This window comes from Rhincodon typus, chromosome 13 (genome assembly GCF_021869965.1).
Source record: "Rhincodon typus isolate 14 chromosome 13, sRhiTyp1.1, whole genome shotgun sequence".
NCBI lineage: Eukaryota > Metazoa > Chordata > Chondrichthyes > Orectolobiformes > Rhincodontidae > Rhincodon > Rhincodon typus.
Window position 1 is genome coordinate 59,410,650 of NC_063344.1, and position 17,796 is coordinate 59,428,445.

The following is a 17,796-nucleotide window of genomic DNA, read 5'->3' on the forward strand; positions in this document are numbered from 1 at the left end:
GTTCAGAAAGGTTATGATTGCATCTACACTGAACCAGCCTCTCACCACTGCTCCTACCGGATGTAAATATGTAGGATTCTCGATGAGGACAGGCACCAGAGGGTCCTAAGTGCAGTGCATTAATTGGTATTTGGATAAGAAATGCAGAACAAGAATCTCAACAACAGCAATTAGATGGAACTGATCACTTTACCACAAATGAAAACGTAAATAGTGGTCCTAAAGGAAGAGACAAGAATAACACATCAGCGTGGCTAAGGGGCTGCAGGTCAGGAATTGTGAGCAATATTATAAGCTCTACGTCAATACAGCAAAGAAAGCATGAACTATGACGCCGTAGATACGTTCGCAATAATACTGCTTTAGGCAGACTAAAACCTAGATTAGAAACCAAACTTAATACTCAGCATTATTTGTGACAATTAACCTCCACAACACGACTGCTTTAATCTTGTACCTTATAGTAACTGCACATTGCAAAAATGTTTTTGTTGACCACACTTCATGAGGCTCATGAACAGCAGGAAACATGCTCTATCAGCATGAGAGAATTGGTTCAGTTCTTCTGACTTTCGCTGCCTTTGTTATCTTGTCAGCACAACCCACAACACAACCCATATCAGAGGCAAAGAACATGTCACCACTGCACATCCAAGGAGGTAACGAAGCCTGAAAGCCGTGCAAAGGTTCTGTTACAGCTTGAGCCCTGCCTTTAAGGGCACTTTGCTGGCACTGAATCAAGTCAGGAAGAAGAATTCTAAGGTGAAGAAATTTGAGGGGCAACTTAAAAGCTAGAATTATATCCAGTCCTGTGTCCTTTCATCGCTTAGGTAACTATCAGGTTGCTTAGTGCAGGAACAAATGTAACTGCAGGGACAGGGAGGCAGTTAGCCAAGAAATTGGCAACGTGTACGTCTTGATAGGAAGAGAGCATGTGGAATCCCTATCTGTGGATTAGGGAAGGAAAGGTTGGAGCTCTCAATGAACATTGTACTTGGCCTGACAAATTGTCCAGTCCCCCCTGAAGGCTAGACCTGGCTTCGGAAGGTTTAGCTAAAAACAATAAAAGGTCACTGTGGTTACAGCGTACAGATACATTCTTAATATATGAGCGTCAACCTGTGGTTGTGTTCCTGCCACAAGATGTATCTGTTCATATCTCAATTCACAGAAACTTTGACTGATTAGGCTGACAATCAATATAGTAGTGAGGGTATGTTGCACAGTCAAAGCCAAGTATCCCAGAGTCATGGAGTCATACAGATGTACAGCATGGAAACAGACCCTTCGGTCCAAGTTATCCATGCTGACCAGATATCCTAGATAAACCTAGACCCGTTTGCCAGAATTTAGCCCATATCCCTCTAAACCCTTCCTATTCATTTACCCATCCAGATGCCTTTTAACTCAAATGAAGATTTTAGACCCAGGCCCTGCATGTTCTCTTGGGTGGACATAAAAGAATCTTTGGTGCTTCAGAAAAGCAGGGGATTTGGAATTGACATTGATTAATATGCAAATTAGCCACGCCACAATCTCTTCAAAACTATATCACTCATTGTAAATCACTTTGGGACACCTGGTGGTCTTAAAAGATGGAAAAGAAATACAAGTTCTTTCTTTTCTAACATTCAAGAGTCCAGTTTTAATCTTAATTGCACAAGCATTGAAAAGATTTCTTTAATATGTATTCAAAATACCAGTTATACTGACATAGTGTCATAGAGTCCTACAGCATGGAGACAGGCCCTTCAGCTCCAACTCGTCCATGCTGACTAAAATGTCCATTCATGCTAGGCCCATTTCCCTGCACTTGGCCCATATCCTTCTAAACATTTCCTATCCATGTATTCACCCAAATGCCTTTATAAATCTTGTTAATGTACCTGCCTCAACTACTTCCACTGGCATTTCATTCCATATGCGTACCACCCTGTGTAAAAATGTTGCTCCTCGGTTCCCATTTATTCTTTCCCCTTTTACCTTAAACTGATGCCTTCTAGTTCTCGATTCCCCAACCCTGGGAAAAAGACTGAGTGCATTCACTTTATCCTTGCCTCTCACGATCTTATACACTTCTCAGTCTCCTATGCTCGAAAGATAAATGTCCCAGCTTGTCCAACCTCTCCCTATAACTCAGTCCCTTCAGTCCTGGCAACATCCTTCTAAATTTCTTTTGTACTCTTTCCAGTTTAACAACATCCTTTCTATAGCAAGGTGACCAAAACTGAACACATACTCCAACTGCGGCCTCACCAACGTCCTGTACAACTGCAACATAATTTCCCAACTTCTATACTCAATGCCCTGACTGATGAAGGCCAGTGTGCCAAAAGCCTTCTTCACTGCCCTATCTGTCTGTGACTCCACTTTCAGAGAACTGTGCACCTGAACTCCGAGTTCCCTCTGTTCCACTACACTCCTTAAGGCCCTACCATGAAGCTCCCACTTTGATTTGACTTTCCAAAATGCAACACCTCATACTTACCTATATTAAATTCCATTTACCATTTCTCGGCCCACTTCCCCAGCTCATCAAGATCCTGCTGCAATTTCTGATAACCTACCAGACTGTCCACGTTTCCGCTTATTTTAATGTCATCCACAAACTTACTAATCATGTCTTGTACATTCTCATCCAAATCATTGATATAGATAACAAACAGCAAGGGGATCAACACCGACCCCTAAGGCAAACCACTAGTCACAGGCCTCCAGTCCAACAAGCTTCCAGTATTGTTCTCTGTTTCCTACCATCAAGCCAATTGTGTACAGGTAGTTTTCCTATAACACAAAAGTTGCGTGCTTGTGCGACCTCGCACTATAGAAAATCCAACTATGGAAAATCGCATTACAGGGAAATCACTGTAGAAAATTGCTATACTGTACAATAGAAAGATTGCCTTACCCAAACAGCTGCCACTATACATCAATCGTGTTACAGCCAATTCATGTATCCTATTTACCAGCTCCCTGGAATCCATGTGATCTAACCTTCCAGGGCAGCCTAGCATGTGGAACCTTATCAAAGGCCTTACTGAAATCCATATAGACTATGTCTACCGCCCTGCCCTCATCAACCTTCCTGGTCACTTCATCAAAGAATCTAACACATTTCTGAGGCATGATCTCGCACACATGACGCCATGCTGACTACTCCTAATCAAACCCTGTCTTTCTAAATGAATGTATATCTTGTCCCTCAGAATCTTCTCAAGTAACTTACCTACCACAAATGTGAGGCTTACTGATCGATAATTCCCAGGTTTTTCTTTGCAGCCCTCCCTGAATAAGGACACAACAAGCTACCCTCCAGTCTTCCAGGACCTCACCCGTGACTATCGATGATGCAAATATAACAGCCAGCGCCCCTGCAACTTCTTCTCTAGCCTCTTGCAGGGTTCTTGGATAAATCTGATCAGGACCAGGAGATTTATCCACTTTCATACATTCTAATATTTCCAATACCTCCTCTATTGTGACATGGACTATCCCCAAAATACTGCCACTGACTTCCCCAAGTTCCCAAGTCTTTATGTCTTTATCCAATGGAAAGCACAGAGGGGAAATAATCATTGAGGACCTTGCCCATCTCCTACAGTTCCACACATACATGTCCACTTTGGTCTTTGAGGGTCCTATTCTCTATCTAGTTATTCTTTTTCCTTCAATGTACTTAAAGAATCTCTTTGGATTCACCCTAATCTTCCCAACCAAAGCTATCATATGCCCTCTTTTTGGCTTCCTTACTTCCTTCTTCAGTAAACTCCTGTACCCTGTGTATACCTCCAGGGATTCCCTTGATCCCAGCTGCCTGTATCTGCGCCATGCCTCCTTCTTTTTTCTGGTCAAGGCCTAACTATCTCTTGTCATCCAAGGTTCCCTACTCCTGCCAAACTTGCCCTTCACCCTCACAGGAACAGAAAGACCTTGAACTCTTGCTATCACACTTCTAAAGGCCTTCCACTTGCCAGAGGTCCCTTTGCCTGCAAACAAACTACTCCATCAACCCCTGCAAGCTTCTATCTAATTCCATCAAAATTCACCTGGCCCCACTTTGGGACTTGAACCTGCAGATCAGTTTTGTCCCTCTCCATAACTATTTTCAAATTAATACAACTATGGTCACTGGTCCCAAAGTGCTCCCCCACTGTCACTTCAGTCACCTGTCCTGCTATATTTCCCAAGAGTAGGTCGAGCTTTGCCCCTTCCCAAATAAGACCCTCCATATACTGCTTGAAAAAACTTTCCTGAACACATTGAACAAATTCCACCCCATCTAAGCCTTTAACACTATGGCAGTCCCAGTCTATGTTAGGAACATTAAAATCCCCCATTATGACAACCCTATTGCTCCTGCAAGTCTCCGTAATCTCCCTGCATGTTTGTTCCTCTAATTCCCATTGACGATTTGGTGGCCCATAGTACAACCACAATATCATCACCATCCCTTTCTTATTTCTTAGCTCCACCCACAAAGCCTCACCAGATGATCCCTCAGTTATTTAATCTCTTAGTACTGCTGTGATACTCCCATTAATCAAAAATGCAACTCCCCCTCACCTCTTCCCTCCAGCCCTGACCTGCCTCAAGCACATTAAGCTGTCAGTCCTGTCCCTCCCTCAGCCATTTTTCTGTAATGGCTATAATATCCCAGTCCCACGTGCCTATCCATGCCCTGAGTTCATTGTCAGCCCTCTTGCATTGAAGTAGATGCAATTTAATCCAACACACATTCCTCGCTCCCTGTCATGTTCCATCCTGACCTGTCTCTTCAACTTGCTATTTCTGATTACTGTATCGCCTTCCAGCCTTACACTTGCCGTCCTGCTGTTCATGTTCCCACCCTCCTGCCAAACTAGTTTAAACCCTCCCTTGTAGCACCAGCAAATCTGCCTCCCCAGTTCAGGTGCAACCTGTCCCTCTTGAACAGGTCACCTCTGGCCCAGAAAAGATCCCAATGATCCAGGAATCTAAATCCCTGCCCCCGCACCAATTCTTTGGCCATATCCTCCTGTTCTTACCCTCACTAGCACGGAGATTACCACCGTTGAGGTCCTGGTTTTTAACTTCTTTCCTAGCTCTCTATAATCGCTCTGCAGGACCTAATCCCAATTTCTACTTACATCATTTGTGCCAACGTGCACAATGATTTCTGGCTGCTCACTCTCACCCTTGAAAACATTCTGCAGCCGCTCAGAGACATCCTGGACCCTGGCACCTGGGAAGCAACACACCATCCTGGATTCCCGTTGGCAGCCACAAAATCTCCGGTCTGTCCCCCTAACTACTGAGTCACCTATCACCAAGGTCCTGTTTACCTTTACCCTTTCCCGCTGCGTCCCAGAGCCAGTCATAGTGCCAACAACCTGGCTTCTGCTGCTTTCCCCTGAACAGGCATTCCCCGCCAACAATATCCAAAATGGTACATGTTTTCGAGGGGAATGGCCACAGGGGATTCCTGCACTCTCTGCCTACTCCCTTTGCCTTTCGTGGCAGTCACCCAGCTTCTCTCTGCCTGCACCTTAGGTGTGACCACCTCAATAAAAGTTATTGCACAAGTAAAACTATTGTTTAATGAAATTATCACAATAAAGTTGTTCTTTGCTGTTCTCTTAAAATTCATTAGTTTATTTTCTGAATTCTGAATAACACCTTCGAAAGACTGTCTTAAAACTTCCTTTACAGAGTTTTCATTTTTAAATCTCCGGTTAACAAATGGTCTAAACAGGCAACAGGCTTCTGCCACTGCATCACACAGTTTGAAGTGAATACCTGTGAACTAGGTGACTTCACTTTCATTGCATGTTGCACAACACCACAGCTAATTTACAACACGGTCCTGAGCGTAATTAGAAAATAATAATCTCATTCAGTTCAAACTCTGTTGCACAACCTGAGAACCAGCCTCAAGTTGTTGAAAGCATCAGCAGACCCAAGTGATGAGACTGCAACTTATAATTAACTTGTGGTTGGAAATCCTGATGTTTGATTTACACACATTGGCATTGACAGAACAATTTGAGACAAACAGAAGGGCACTTGTAGTGCAATGGAAGTGTCTCTATCCCTAAACCAGGAAGGTCTGGATTTAAATCGTGGAGGTGCGTCTGAACAGGTTGATTGTTTCTAGAAATTGATGAAGTCCTAACTAGGCAGCTCATGGCACTATTTGACAATAGGGAGAGAGAGGGCAGAAAGCAAAATTTCACATTGCCCAACCTGTTATCGCCCCAAATCCACACATCCCATTTTTTTTAAAAAAACATCTAGTTCAGTTGTCGCACTGGGAGACAGAACCTAAGACAACCTCAAGGGTGCTGGGGTCAATGGTACCACACGATTACATATTGTTTTCTATCTTAGTCTCAGCATGCAGATTCTCTGTTTCTCAAGAAAACTCACGCACAGGAAGTGATGGGTGGGGTGATTAGCAGGAACTGAGAATTAGAAACTTAAAATCATTCATAAACCCCAGGCTCTCAGGCAGTGAGACAAAGACCAAACAGTGAGGGGATGTAGGGTGGTGGGGAACATGCCACATAAGAGGTTAAATGTTTTATAACAAAGGATTCAATTATTTTATCCTACAGGGCTCATACCTCTAAACTACGCCAAAAACTCGGAATGGTTTTATTCTGGCATTCAAATTCTGAAGTGATTGCTGAAGGAAAGACCAGTCAGCAGCTCATTACTGGAAGATTTAACTGAAAACAAAAATTGCTGGAAATCACAGCTGGTCAGGCAGCATGTGTGGACAGCGAGTGAGCTAACGTTTAGAGTCTAGATGACCCCTCATCAGAGCAGATGTGAAGTATAGGGTTGTGGTGGTGGGGGAGTCTTTATACAATAGTTGGGTGGGGGGGGCGGAAATGGCAGAGTGCTGGAGTACAAAGGCAGCTAATAGTGCAAATTAAGTGATCAGAATATGAGAATTTGCTCCTGTTGGCAAATTCTACATCTATTCTCTTCATTAAGGATAAAAATGTGGCAAAAACATGTCATGTAGATTGGCTTACATGTCAGTTTGGTGTCCAAAATGGAAAGTATATGATTTATGTACATTTTAGTATCATTTATTTTAGAGTTTTAATTTGAGCCAGTCCCATGTCATTTTGGGTCCCTGTTTGAAAGGATGTAACAATTAGCTTATAAGTATTTCTGTAGCCATGGTGATTTATTTTAAAACACAGTGTTAGAGAGAGACTTCATGGAGGGGAACAAGGAATTGCTTTACATTGGGAGTTTACTAGCGAATGGAGGAAACAGCATCATGCATGAAGTGCTCAGATAGAGCATTTTTTTTTAGGGATAAAGGAAAATACAGTCAGTTATGTTTTAACGTGATAGTTGTGTTACTGCGCAACATCGTGTTATAGAAAATCGTACTATAGAAATAACGGGGCCTATGGGAAAGGCAGGGATGGGGCAGATCACCAAAAAATATCACTCAAAATCATTCAAAAATCACTCAAAAGCCTAACGCAAAGAATAGCACAGTTTGAAAAAATTTTTAATTCATATCTAATAATGAAATAAAAGTAAATTTAACAACTTAGCTTGAAAAAATGCCAAGGTGACTTGATGGGGGAGGAGATTTTGAGGTTGTTCTGTTGTTAATGCAGGGGCTGAGAGTCATTGTCGTCATCATCATCATCATTACCTTCAGGTACAGTTGCGGCTGCACGGTTAGGGTGAAAATAGTTAATTCAGAAGTGGATGGCTGTGGTTCATCGTCTCCTGACTGTTTCTTGGGGGATGGCTTAAAAAAGACATCCAGTTTTTGCTGCTTTGTCCTTTTCCTTCTTTCATGAAGAAACTGTTCGTAGGGTGTCAAATAAGATCTTATTCCATTAACTGCTACCCTGCTGCGTTCTGCATTGTAATTGCTGTCTTCTAAGAGCTGTAACTGCTTCTCAATTTCCCTCAGGATAGAAGTAAAAACAGAAGTGGAAAGCTCTCATGGTGATGCAGATCAGCTGCACAGAGGTCTTCAAAATGGGACTCAAGCAGCTCTTCAACATCCTCACTCTACAATTCTTCAAAATGAACTTGCTTTGCAAGATCAACGCAATGTTCTTTGATTCTTGGGAGCTCCTCTGACGGATCAAAGATTTTAAAATCTTGCAAAAAGTCTGGGAGAAGCTTCCACCAAACTGCATGCAACTGACATCACCCCAGGCCTCCATGATGATGTCAATTGCATTCTTGATTTTAAAGCTCTTCCAAAAATTGAAGAGCATTGTCCGTATCCCCCTCAGTGGCTGCAATCAGCCTCTTAAATGTGCGCCTTAAATAATAGCCTTTAAAAGCCGCTATTGCACCCTGGTCCATGGAATTGCATTATGCCCATTACAAGTTCGCGTTTTAGAAATAGCGCTCCCAATTCGTCAGTCATGTTATAGCCAATTCACATTGCCAGAACACACGTTACAGCACAATCAACTGTATCCACAGCTTGGAAAAAAGCTTTTGGGCTTCAGTTGGGCATTTTGTCAAAGTCTTGGCTGGAGGTGGATGTGTAAAACAGTTGCTGCTTAGAGAAAGAGGTGGTTTAGGATTGTTGAGAGAGTACCTCAGTGTAAAGAGTTTACTTTAGACGTTCCAGATCAGTCATACTAAATGGGTTCAGAGATAGTAGGAACTGCAGATGCTGGAGAATCTGAGATAGCAAGGTGTAGAGCTGGATGAACACAGCAGGCTAGGCCCAAAACGTCAGCCTTCCTGCTCCTCTGATGCTGCTGGCCTGCTGTGTTCATCCAGCTCTACACCTTGTTATACTAAATGGGTTACCTGAAGCTAAGAAAGTCCAAGCTCAAGAGAAAGTCCAAGGAGAGACTATCAGATTCTCAAGATGGGGAATTGAAGTTACAGTTAAATTAAACTTTATAGGTATGAGAGAGAAGAGAATTCTCTTTGGTGTGAATACTGTAAGGAGTGTTCCTAGAATGAAAGGGATTGTATTTTACAATGTGTTTCCAAATCTTTAAATTTGTATTATATATCGTTTTGTTTACTCTATTATTTCATCATTTGTTTTTGTGTAATAAACTTCTGTTTTATTGTTCAAATCTAAAGCTGCAGTACTGTGTGTTGGGTTTCACTGAAAGACCACCTCGTTTAAAAGAAAAGAAAAAGATCAATTAAGCCCAATTTTAGTCTGGGATCTGGCTTGCCCATTAATAACATCAGCTGGGATCATGACATGCAAGACCATAAGACATAGGAGCAGAAATTAGGCCATTCGGCCCATCAAGTCTGTTCCACCATTCAACCATGGCTGATAAGTTTCTCAACCCCATTCTCCCTCTTTCTCCACGTAACCTTTGATCCCCTTGACAACCAAGAACCTATCTATCTCCGTCTTAAATATACTCAATGACCTGACCTCCACAGCCTTCTGTGGCAGTGAATTCCATGGATTCACCACTCTCTGGCTGAAGAATTTTCTCCTTATCTCCATTCTAAAAAGTCTTCCCTTTACTCTAAGGCTGTGCCCTCGGGTCCTAGTCTCACCTAGCAATGGAAACATCTTCCCAACATCCAATCTGTCCAGGCCATTCAGGATTCTGCAAGTTTCAATTGAATGCCACCTCATCCTTCTAAACTCCATAAAGCATACAGTCCTCATACGTTACTCCTATGTTAAGCTTCTTATTCCTGGGACCATTCTCATGAACCTCGTCTGAACATGCTCCAGGATCAGTACATCTTTCCTGAAGTATGGGACTCAAAATTGCGCATAATACTCCAACTGTGGCCTGACCAGAGCCTTATAGAGTCTCAGAAGTACATCCCTATTGTTACGTTCAAGTCCTCTCAAAATAAATGCCAAAGTTGCATTTAACTTCCTAACTACTGACTCAACCTGAAAGTTTACCTTAACAGAATCCTGAACTAGAACTCCCAAGTCTCTTTGCACTTCAGACTTCTGAATTTTCTCCCCATTTAGAAAATAGTCCATGTTTCTATTCTTCTTACCAAAGTGCATGACCTCACACTTTCCCACATTGTACTCCATCTGCCACTTCTTTGCCCACTCCTAACCCGTTCAAATCCTTCTGCACCCTCCCCGCATCTTCAATAATACCTGTCCCTCTACCTATCTTTGTGTTGTCTGCAAACTTAGCCAGAATGCTCTCAGTTCCTCCAACTAGATCATTAACGCATAAAGGTAAACTTGTGGTCCCAACACTGACCCTTGTAGAACATCACTTGTCACCGGCTGCCTTCCTGAGAAAGATCCTTTCGTCCCCACTCTCTGCCTTCTGCCAAACAGCCAATCTTCTATCCATGCAAGCACCCTGCCTCTAACATCATGGGCCCTTATCTTACTGAGCAGCCTCCTGTGTGGCACCTTGTCAAAGGCCTTCTTAAAGTCCAGGTAGATAACATCCATTGGCTCTCCTTGGTCTAACCTGTTTGTTACTTCCTCAAAGAAACAAGCAGGTTAGAGGAACCTTGAAGCAAATTCGGATCAAGTCAATCCATGCAGATTAAACATCAGGTTGTTACAGCATGACCTGGAAAAATTCTTAGTATTCCTTGATGTAAAATAAAAAACAATATTTCTTCAAAACGTTTTGACTCCATTCTTGCCTCAGCTGAGATAAAAATAGCCCCGTTCCTTGCATGACCAAACCACCAAAACTAGGAAATTTACAATTCAAGTTAACTAATTTCAGTTGATGCAAACAGGTATTTCTGATGTTCTCATCAATATTCATTCCTTAGCTAAAAACAGATTATATGACATTGCAGTTGTGGGATATTGTTGTTTGCAAACTGGATGCTATATTTTCTTCACCGTGACCGCATTTACATTTCTGAAGTACTTGGTTGGCTGTAATATGCATTGGAACATACTGAAGTCATGAAAGGTTAGTATAAAAGCAAGTCTACTCTCATTTCTTCACCATGACAATATAGGTCAGTGTCTTTGAAGTCCTCAATGCATCTGAAATTCACAGTTAAAAGACATTAAATGAACTGTCAACCACACTCCTACTGCTATGAACCACCGAGCATCAAGCGTGAGGTTGTTCAAATATCTTAGGTTTTTAAAATTTCAGGAACACTGACAGCTTGCATTAACAAGGGCAGCTGCATAATATCACCCTGCAGAATTTGGTATGATGCTTTAATTAAAAATAATCAAAGAAATCACTCAAACTGCTAGGTTTAATACATTTAAAGCTCGGCTAACACTGAAAACTGTTCCAGGTCAGTAAAACAAAGAAGTTGTCTAATCTAACAATTTTTCATCGGAAAAGCCACTAACAGCACAAAATCTCTTTTGGATTACTGTAGACTTTATTTCACTTTCTGCTAGTGTGAATGTTTTATTCCCAAATCTCACCACCGTACCCACCTCCAAAGTGCGCTTCCACCTCCTGCTAGTAGCTCATATGAAGAGGAAATTTCTATGGCATATTCAAACTCAAGTATCTTGGCCAAGTATCTGTTCCTCGTGAGGGAATGTAGATATTGAGCCAACAGGTCACTCAACTCTGGGATTATCAGAGTTGAACCTAAGCTGATCTTGTCCTGTCCTGACCACACGAAGTGAAGGGCTGTTGTGGTAATGTCCCTAACTCTGGACCAGGAGGCTGGGGCTCATGTCCAACCTGTTTTAGAGGTATGTGATAGCAACTCTGAATAGGTTGATTAGAAATTTAAAAGAAAAATGTCGAACAAAGTTGATAGATTGGGATCAATCATCGGGTCCTGGTTGATTTTTTGGAAACATGAAATTCCAGAGTGGATCAGAATCACCTCAACTGGAATTGGCTCCTTTGATGGACGTCAAAGATTAAAAATATTTTACCTTTCTGCTCTGTAGAGTTTATTATTCCAGAATATGGTAAAATAGGAGAAGTGGCAGAATCCCCTCGTTCTTGTTGTACGGCAGACTCCATTCAAATAACATTAAGACCTTGTACCAGTAAGAGTTCTTCAAAGGACAAGGATGTTCACTTCTTATATTAACTACCTTTATTCCAGCAATGTGATGATGCACTCTAATCGCAATGACTGAAATCAAATCCCCAATATTTGGTCAGTGGCAGACTTGAGTATTGCCACCAGCTTGCACACAATTGCACTAATAGAGAGAATTAGACTGAGCAGATACTGTTCCAACGGAATATCAGCAGTCAATTACAAGAGATGCATTACATTAAGCCGCACAGCATCAAAGTGTTTCCCAGCCACAGTTGATCCTTGCTAGTTTCATCACTTGGGAGTCTGTTGTTTGAATTTTGGCCAAATCATACGGAAATGATCATGATCCTGTGCTGAATTTTAACCCAAGCTGAATCACTTGTCCTTGTGAGCTATTGTCAAACCAACTAAATCATTCTTATTCCATCATTTCAAGTCCAGAAACTGACATAATTTGCCAAATGCCAGTTATTGAGGCATGCAGGCAGATGATTTGTTCTGGTTGGGAAACTGGAAAGGGAGGCGTGGAAGATTCACTACAACTGGTAGGGTCTTGCAGCAGTCACTGCTGCACCCTTCATCCTGACCCAACCAACATCCCTCTTCAACAGTATCACCTCAAATCCATCTGCCAAGAGATCTGACCAACTGAGGAATAAAGGCAAAACAGGGCCGTACCACCTGGAAATAATCACCTGAGTTAGTTTCAGTCATCTAAAAAGGCAGAGCTGCAGCATGGAATTATTTAAGTGGCTAAAGCACTTCTATTCATGACAGATTTTGCTCATTTTGCCAGTACAATTAGCTCCAGCACATTTTATCTTGGAAAACAGTTCTTATTTTCATTTAAATTGTTGCCAGGACACTATGAATCTTCTCCAAGCACAACAAAGAATCGTCTAGATTTCATTTCCAAATCAGAGGCACATGAAATATCCATGGTAGTGTTCAAGTTTATTTCAACCGTCGCCAAAGTGTTGATCTTTGTAGATCACATACGGGGAAATGGTGCACTCAAGTCTCAAGCAGTCAGTTCAGGTGAGGCATTCATCACCTTGGGTTGGGAAAGATAGCTAACTGGTCTGAATGGCACTGAAGGGTGTGTCCTTGACAAATCAAAGACAAAAAAGAACACCAAGTAGGGCTTTCTCTGTCTTTTATGCTCTCTTCTCCTTTTCAGTCAGGCATGGGCCAATTTCACAAAACACTGGTGCAGATTTAAAACAACTAAGGAAATATTCTTAGATAACAAGGTGTAGAGCTGGATGAACACAGTAGGCCAAGCAGCATCAGAGGAGCAGGAAGGCTGATGTTTTGGGCCTAGACCCTTCTTCAGAAATATTCTTGTTTATTTTAAAAGTCAGTAACAATTTGTAATTTGCCAATTTTCTCCCCTCATTCCTTGAAGGTGTAGTTCTTCTGGGAAATGAGATCGAAGAGGCCAAAAGTTCAGAAGATGGCTTGTTTTTCAGTGCTAGCTAAGAATCTTACCAGACTTATGTCACAGACTCCCATCCAACATCCATTCAGTATTTGAGCAACAGCCACTGGATATCTATTTGATATATAAATGGAAACAGTTGTCAGTTGCTGTGGAAGACTATTTAAGAAAGGTGGAAAGGAAAAGCCTGGGAACTACAGACTGGTCACCCTGACATTGGTGGTGGGGATGTTGAAGCAGGGAATCCTGAGGGACAGGATTTACATGTATCTTGAAAGGCAAGGACTGATTAGGGATAGTCAACATGGCTTTGTGCATGGGAAATCATGTTTCACGAACTTGATTGAGTTTTTTGAAGTCGTAACGAAGAGGATTGATGAGGGCAGAGCGGTGGACGTGATCTATATGGCCTTCAGTAAGGCATTCAACAAAGTTTCTCCTGGTAGATGGTTAGCAAGGTTAGATCACATAGAATACAGGAAGAACTAGCTATTTGGATACAGAACTGGCTCGAAGGTAGAAGACAGAGGGTGACAGTAGAGGATTGTTTTTCAGACTGGAGGCCTGTGACCAGCAGTGTGCCACAAGGATCGGTCTGGGTCCGCTGCTTTTTGTCATTTATATAAATGATTTGGATGTGAACAAAGGAGGTATGGTTAGTAAGTTTGCAGATGACAGCAAAATTGGAGGTGTAGTGGACAGTGAAGAAGGTTACCTCAGAGTACAACGGGATCTTGATCAGATGGGCAATGGGCTGAGGAGTGGCAGATGGGGTTTAATTTAGATAAATGTGAGGTGCTACATTTTGGAAAGGCAAATCAGGGTGTGATTTATATATTTAACGGTAAGGTCCTGGGGAGTGTTGCTGAACAAAGAGACCTTGGAGTTCAGATTCATAGTTCCTTGAAAGTAGAGTCGCAGGTAGATAGGACAGTGAAGAAGGCATTTGGTATGCTTGTCTTTACTGGTCAGTGTATAGAATATAAGAGTGAGGAATCATGTTGCAGCTGGACAGGCCACTTTTGGAACACTGTGTACAATTCTGATCTCCGTGCTATGGGAAGGAAGTTGTGAAATTTGAATGAGTTCAGAAAAGATTTACAAGGATGTTGCCAAGGTTTAAGGGTTTGAGCTAAAGGGAGAGGCTAAATAGACTGGGGCTATTTTCCCTGGAGAGTGGAGGTGTGAGGGGCATAGACAGGGTAAATAGACAAAGCTTCTTCCCCAAGGTGGTGGAGTCCAAAACTAGCGGGCATAGTTTTAAGATGAGAGGGAAAAGATTTAAAAGGGACCTAACGAGCAACTTTTTCATGCAGAGGGTGGTGCGTGTATGGAATGAGCTGCCAGAGGAAGTGGTGGAGGCTGGTACAATTACAACATTTAAAAGGCATCTGGATGGGTATATGAATAGGAAGGGTTTAGAGGGATACGGTCCAAATGCTGGCAAATGGGACTAGATTTATTTAGGATATCTGATCAGCATGGACAAGTTGGACCAAAGGGTCTGCTTCCATGCAGTATATCTCTACGACTCTATCCACCCTGCCCGTATTGTGGTGGGGATCTGGAAGCTACTACCTATGGAAGGGTGGTAGAGGCAGAAACCTTCATAACATTTCAGAAATAATTAGATATACATTTGTGATACCAAGACATACAAATGCTAGAAAATGGGATTAAAATAGGTGGTTGTTTTTGACCAGTGTGGACGTAATGGGCTGATGGGCCTCTGTCTGTGCTTAGATCTCTACGATTTGATGACTCGATCTATGCCCTTCTGTAACTCCATCAGGTTCCGTCTCAACCTTTGCTGCTCAAAGGAAAGAAAACACCAGCCGATCCAATCTTTCCTCATGGCTCAGACCCTCCAAACCAGGCAGCGACTGGGTAGATTTTCTCTGCAGCCTCTCTAATGCAGTCACATCTTTCCTATAATATGATGAACAGCATTGCATGCAATGCTCCAGTTGTAACCCAAATTGTGTTTTATTCAGTCCCATCATAAGCTCCTTGCTCTTGCGCTGTACGCCCCAACTAATGAAGGCAAGTATCTCAAATGCTAACTTAACTATCTTATCTACCTGACCTGCTATGGTAAGACCATAAGCCCATAAGAAATAGGAACAGGAGTAGGCCCTTGAGCCTGCTGTGCCATCCAATAGGATCACTGGTGATCTGACATTCTTGCAACCACTTTCTTGTCCTTTTCCTGTAACCCTTGATTCCCCTATTGATCAAGAAAGCATCCATTTCAGCCTTAAGGACTCTGCCCCCACAAGGGCTCTGCATCCACAGCAAGGAGTTCTGAAGACTCCCGACCTTCTCAGAGAAGAAATTCCTCTTCATCTCAGTCTTAAATTGGTCCCCCTTTATTTTGAGGGTATGCCCTCTGGTCCTAGAGTTTCCCATGAAGCAAACATTCCCACAGCATTTACCCTGTCAAGCCCCTTAAGAATCCAATGTGTTTCAAAGAGATCACTTCTCATTCTTCTAAACTGCAGGGAGTAGAGTGCCAACTTGTTTAGCCTTTGCTCGTCAGACAATCCCTCCATTCCACAGATCCCCCTACTGAACTTTCTCTGAACTGCCTTCAATGAAATGATGTCTTTCCTTAAATAAGGGGACCAAAACTGCTCACACTACTCCAGATGTGTTTCGCCAGCCCCTTGTAGACTTGCAATAGGATTTCCCCACTCTTATACTCCAACCCCCTTAAAATAAGGGCCAACATTCCATTAGCCTTCCTGATTACCTGCTGCATCTGTGTGCTAGCTTTCTACATTTTGTGCACAAGTATCTCCTTGTCCCTTTGTGTTACAGCTTTCTGTAGTTTTTCTCCATTTAAATGATATTCTGTTCTTTTGTTCTCCCTTCCAAAATGAACAACTTCACATTTTCCCATGTTATATTTCATTTGCCAAATTTCTGCCTACTTACTTAATCTATCAATTTTTCACTGTAAACTATTTATAATCCTGTCACAACTTGCCTTTCCATTTACTTTTGAGGCGTCTGGTAATTTGGCTACAGTTTTTCACTTCCCCAATCCTCCCCCAATCCCCTCCACAACTTCCCACAATTTCCCCACCCAACACCCTCCTCCAATCCCCCACATCTTCTGCAACCCTCACCTCACACCCTCCCCCAATCACCCATCCCCACGCTCTCCCCCGATTACCCCCACACCCTCCCCTTGTCCCTCCCACAATACCCCCACACCCTCCCACAATTTCTCCACCCCACATGTACTGTTGCAGTCCGAGCACTGATTCTGTGGATGTTCACTGGTCACAGGTCGCCAACCTGAAAAGAAACCTCTTATCCCCACTCACTGTTTCATGCCCATGAGCTAATTCTCTATCGTTGCCACTACTCTGCCTCCAACACAAGGGCTGTTTTATGAGGTACCTTGTCTAGCACCTTCATGAAGTCAAATACAATATATCCATTGTACCCCTCTATCCACTCTGGTTGCGAATTCCTCAAAAAACTCTAATAAATTAGTCAGACCCGATTTCCCCTTCATGAAGACATTCTGATTCTGCTCGGTTAAATCTAATTTCCAAATGTTTTGCTATTACTTCCCTCATAACTGATTCCAACACGTTTGCAACAATAGATGTTAGGTTAATTGGCCTATGGTTACCTGCATTTCGACTCCCTCCCTGTCTGAAGCAGGGTGTCACATCAGCAGTTTTCCAATCTTCTACTATTCCTCCAGAATCTAAGGATTTTTGTCAAATTACAACCAATGTGTTCACTATCTCTGCAGATACCTCTTCAAGGATCATAGGATGCAAACGATCAGGGCCAAGGGACTTGCCTTTCACCTCATTAGTTTGTCTAATACTACTTCTCTAGTGATGGTACTCAATACCTCCTCATATTCTTTCATATTAGTGGGATGTTCGAAGTATCTTCCACTGTAAAGATCGATGGAAAGTATCTGTTCAACTCCATCTCCTTGTTCCCAAAAACCATCTCTGCCCCAAGATTTATTACCAGGCCTATTTTCATTTTGATTCCTCTCTTTCTTTATATATATTTAAAGAAGGTCTTATTGTCAGATTTCGCTCTGTATGTGTGAGGGCTCCATTTCTGAGAATCCCTGCGAATGTTGAAATTCGTGAGCGTGGAGCTTGTTTAAAAATAGGTTAAAAATCAGAGATCCCTGAGTTTGCCCGCTGATGGTGAATTTGTTTTTACTTACTGTTTGGAGCGGACAGGCAAATTCACGAGTTGTGATCTCATGAATACAGAGGATTTACTGTATATTCCTCACTAGTTTGCTCTCATAGTTTACTTTCTCTCTTTTTATTATCTTTTTAGTCCTCCTTTGCTGGACTCTGAATCTATCCCAGTCTTCGGGGCTATCACTGACTTTGGCCTCCTTATATGCTTTTTCTTTCAAC

The 17,796-nt window shown here is 42.3% G+C and overlaps 1 protein-coding gene across 7 annotated transcripts in view; it reads right to left on the minus strand.

Moving 5' to 3' along the window:
* The window catches only part of LOC109935897 (heparan-sulfate 6-O-sulfotransferase 1-like), a 310,111-nt gene extending 296,613 nt beyond the window's left edge, over nt 1–13,498 (minus strand). For 2 of the 7 annotated variants that reach the window (XM_048604346.1, XM_048604345.1), the window contains exon 1: nt 11,828–12,023. Coding sequence is in view for 2 of the 7 variants with exons in the window: in XM_048604340.1 (XP_048460297.1) it covers nt 13,435–13,458 (24 nt within the window). In the remaining 5 variants the exon portion in view is untranslated. Of the gene's footprint in view, nt 1–457; nt 553–11,827; nt 12,025–13,434 lie in introns of those variants that run through there. The other 5 variants (XR_007263503.1, XR_007263505.1, XM_048604340.1 and 2 more) reach the window with 5 other exon arrangements.
* Between the last annotated feature and the right edge of the window lie 4,298 nt (nt 13,499–17,796).